General features: G+C 39.0%; 1 protein-coding gene across 1 annotated transcript; it reads right to left on the bottom strand.

Annotated features, from left to right (window-relative positions):
• Positions 1-924: 924 nt before the first annotated feature.
• EAH_00030510 (KH domain-containing protein, putative) lies at positions 925-1,988 on the bottom strand (the record flags this gene model as incomplete). The annotated part of the gene is made up of 2 exons (XM_013396145.1): positions 925-944; positions 1,094-1,988. The coding sequence occupies 2 exons, from the start codon at positions 1,986-1,988 to the stop codon at positions 925-927; spliced, it is 915 nt and encodes a 304-aa protein (XP_013251599.1).
• Positions 1,989-3,232: the final 1,244 nt, after the last annotated feature.

Genomic DNA, 3,232 nt, shown 5'->3' with positions numbered 1-3,232 from the left:
ATATTAATATCCATCTTCATTAATAAGCATACAATAAAAGCAAATATAAAATAAATAATATATATTAATATTAATATAAATATATAAATATATATATATATAATCTTTTAGAAGTGCTGCATCAATTACTTCTACGCTAATCCTTTCATACAACATAATTATAATAAATTCTTTAATAATAATTATATATTATATATTATATATTATATATATTACATATTATATACATTATATATTATATATATTGTTAATATATAAATATTATATGCTTTATATTTTATATGTCTCTGTCTCCTTTCTTTGCTGTTGTTCAAATAAACAACACAGCAGCGCTTCAGACTTCTTTTGCTGCAGTACATAGTAAATTAATTTATATTTATTTTATATCTTTGTTTATATCTTTGTTTATATCTTTGTTCATATCTTTGTTTATTTATTTTATTTGTTTATTATTTTCTTGTCTACGCTGCAATTCAAGAAAAGCTCAAATGCAGCAAAACAGACGAAGTAATCATTACAACCCCTCTGCTGCTGCTGCTTCTGCTGCTGCAGCTGCTGCGGCTGCTGCGGCGGCTTCTGCTGCTGCTGCTGCTGCTCATCCTCCTGCTCTGCTGGTGGTGGTGGTATAGCTGCTGCAGCTGGCGCTTCACCTGCTGCTGCAGCCGCTCCTGCTGCTGCTGCAGCCGCTCCTGCTGCTGCTGCTCCTGCTGCTGCTGCTGCAGCAGCATTATCGAAGGGTTTGTTTAATAGCCGTAGTTAGGGGGGTGTACGTACGGCATCGGAGGCTGAAGAGGGCTGTGAGTGCTGTTGATATCAATACCATTAGAAATATTATTATTATTATTATGAGAAGAGAGAGGATGTGTTGATATAAGGACGCCGTTAGTTGCTGCAGCAGCAGCAGCAGCAGCTGCTGCTGCACTTTCATGAGCAGCAAAGACCCTCTGAAGCAGCAGAATATGCGCACGATGCACTGCAGCAACACCCCCTGCTATCGTTACCTTTCTGTTGTTTGTACCTGGTGCATAAACACCCTTTTGACTTATTTGGATCCTCGCCCCGCTTTGTTTAATTATATCAGCAACACATTTACCGTTTCGTCCGATAACAGCACCAACAACACCTTCAGGAACATGTAGAAATATCTCACAAGGTTGAGACATCAATAGCTCTTGCTGCTGCTGCTGCTGCTGCTGCAGTTGCTGCTGCTGCTGCTGCTGCAGCTGCGCCTGAGGTATTGCTAATGAAGGATAAGGAACTGCAAGCCCAAGCGGCTGCCCGTAGCAAAGAGATAAAGCACCGTTAATAGGCGATATATTTTTATAAACAACATACATCTGAGACTTTAAATTTAAATCGCGCTGCAATGAAGCAGCAACAGCAAATGCTGCTGCACGCACATCTTCAAGGTGTCCAGACACCGTAATAATCCGTTCAACTAAACCTTCTTCTCTGTTCGATACCTGAATCTTCGCGTTTGTTGTTTCTTGCAGCTCTTTTATCTGCTGACCCCCTTTACCGATAATTGCTGCTACAGCTGTCTTAGGCGCAACCACTCGCAGAGTAATCCTTTGCATCTGAGCTGTAGATGATGATGATGAAGCTTCTGTATCTTTCTTGCTGCTCTCAGGAGAAGGCGGCGGCTGCTGCTGCTGCTGTTGCTGCTGCTGCTGCTGCTGTTGCTGCTGCTGTTGCTGCTGCTGTTGCTGCTGCTGCTGCTGCTGCTGTTCAAGCACTTTGTCTAGCACTACAGCAATCGCGTCGTTAAGAGCTTCTTGCTCTCCACTCATAATAAGAATCCTCTCCTCTGTTCCTGGATAATACATATTTGAAGGAGAGAGTTTTAATGCGCAGCCTGTTTGCTGCTCTATTTGAGCTATTACTAATCCGTTCTTTCCTATTATTGCTCCTGCAACGCTATTACTTACTAATACTTTTAAATAACAAGGGCCCTGGAAGGCGACGCGCTTAGGGGGAGGGGCCTCCATTTTAAAAGAAAAAAGAAAGAAGAATAAAAGGAAAAAGAAAAGGTAAAGCGCGTAGAAAATGAAGCTGAAAGAAGAAGCCTGAAGAAGATTAGCTGCAAGTTGTATTGTGTGAATAGGAGGTGTATTGGGGTATGTCAAAGGATATTAAATAGAGAAATGAATAAGAAATGCACAATTAGAGAGTAATTCAAGAGAAAAAGTTAAAGAAGACGAAGAGGAAACGGTAGAAACAAGCAAAAGAAAGAAAGAAGAAAGCTTAGAAAAGGAAGTGAAAATGTGTGTGAATTGGAGGGGGGAGAGAGGGGGAGAAAGCGATTAATGGTTCGTTTAGACCATAAATACGAAATATATTTCATCAAAAGAAGAAAAAGAATTAATTTAATTGATTTTCCTATTCTTTTCTACCTCAATTTCTTATACTCTTCGCTACCGTCGCTCCGCCGCCTGTCGTTCCGCTCAGTCAGGCACGCGCGTCGAGATTGCGGTGTATGTACAGCTCAGGTTCTGAACGACTTTGTTTTTTTGTATAAAATAGGATATTAAATGGAATTTAAATTCAATTATATTTATTTATTATTCTATTTTATTCCTTTTTACCCTTTTCTATTCCTCGCAGACTTCCTACCAACCTATTACAGGCCCTAGCACCCACCAGCAGCAACAATAGCATACGCACCCGTGAAGAACAACAAAACATTTCTTCGAAATTATTCACTTAGTTTTTATTCTTTTGTTTTATTTTTAGCTTAGTCTACAATACCACAAGACATTTTGACTCCGTCTCCCTCTCCCTCCCTTGCTACTGCAACCAGAGCGTCTTCATAATACGCTATTTTACAATATTATTTATAATTATCAAACTAAATGCACAAAAAATCAGTGTGAATAGGCTACAGAAGAATCCTTACGAAGAGTCACAACACAACACGCTAAATAAACAATTCTTTTGAAGACAGTTGCGAGTAAATCTTCTTTGCTGTCTCAATTGGTACACGCATATATATATAATATATCCATATATTTATTATTATTATTATATATATACAAGGAAACAAATACCCCTGTTTATTGTCTTAGGGGGTAAACAAACGCATATATATATATATATATATATATATATATGACCAGCGTTCAGTATTTCTTTAAAGGGTTAATGCATGCAGCAAATGCATGCAGCAAATGCATGCAGCAAATGCATGCAGCACTTTAACGACAGAATCCGCGCATCAACAGGCCCAGAGCCT

The sequence above is a fragment of the Eimeria acervulina genome, genomic scaffold (genome assembly GCF_000499425.1).
Source record: "Eimeria acervulina Houghton genomic scaffold, Eah_scaff281, whole genome shotgun sequence".
NCBI lineage: Eukaryota > Apicomplexa > Conoidasida > Eucoccidiorida > Eimeriidae > Eimeria > Eimeria acervulina.
This window is presented reverse-complemented; position numbering and strand designations above follow the sequence as displayed.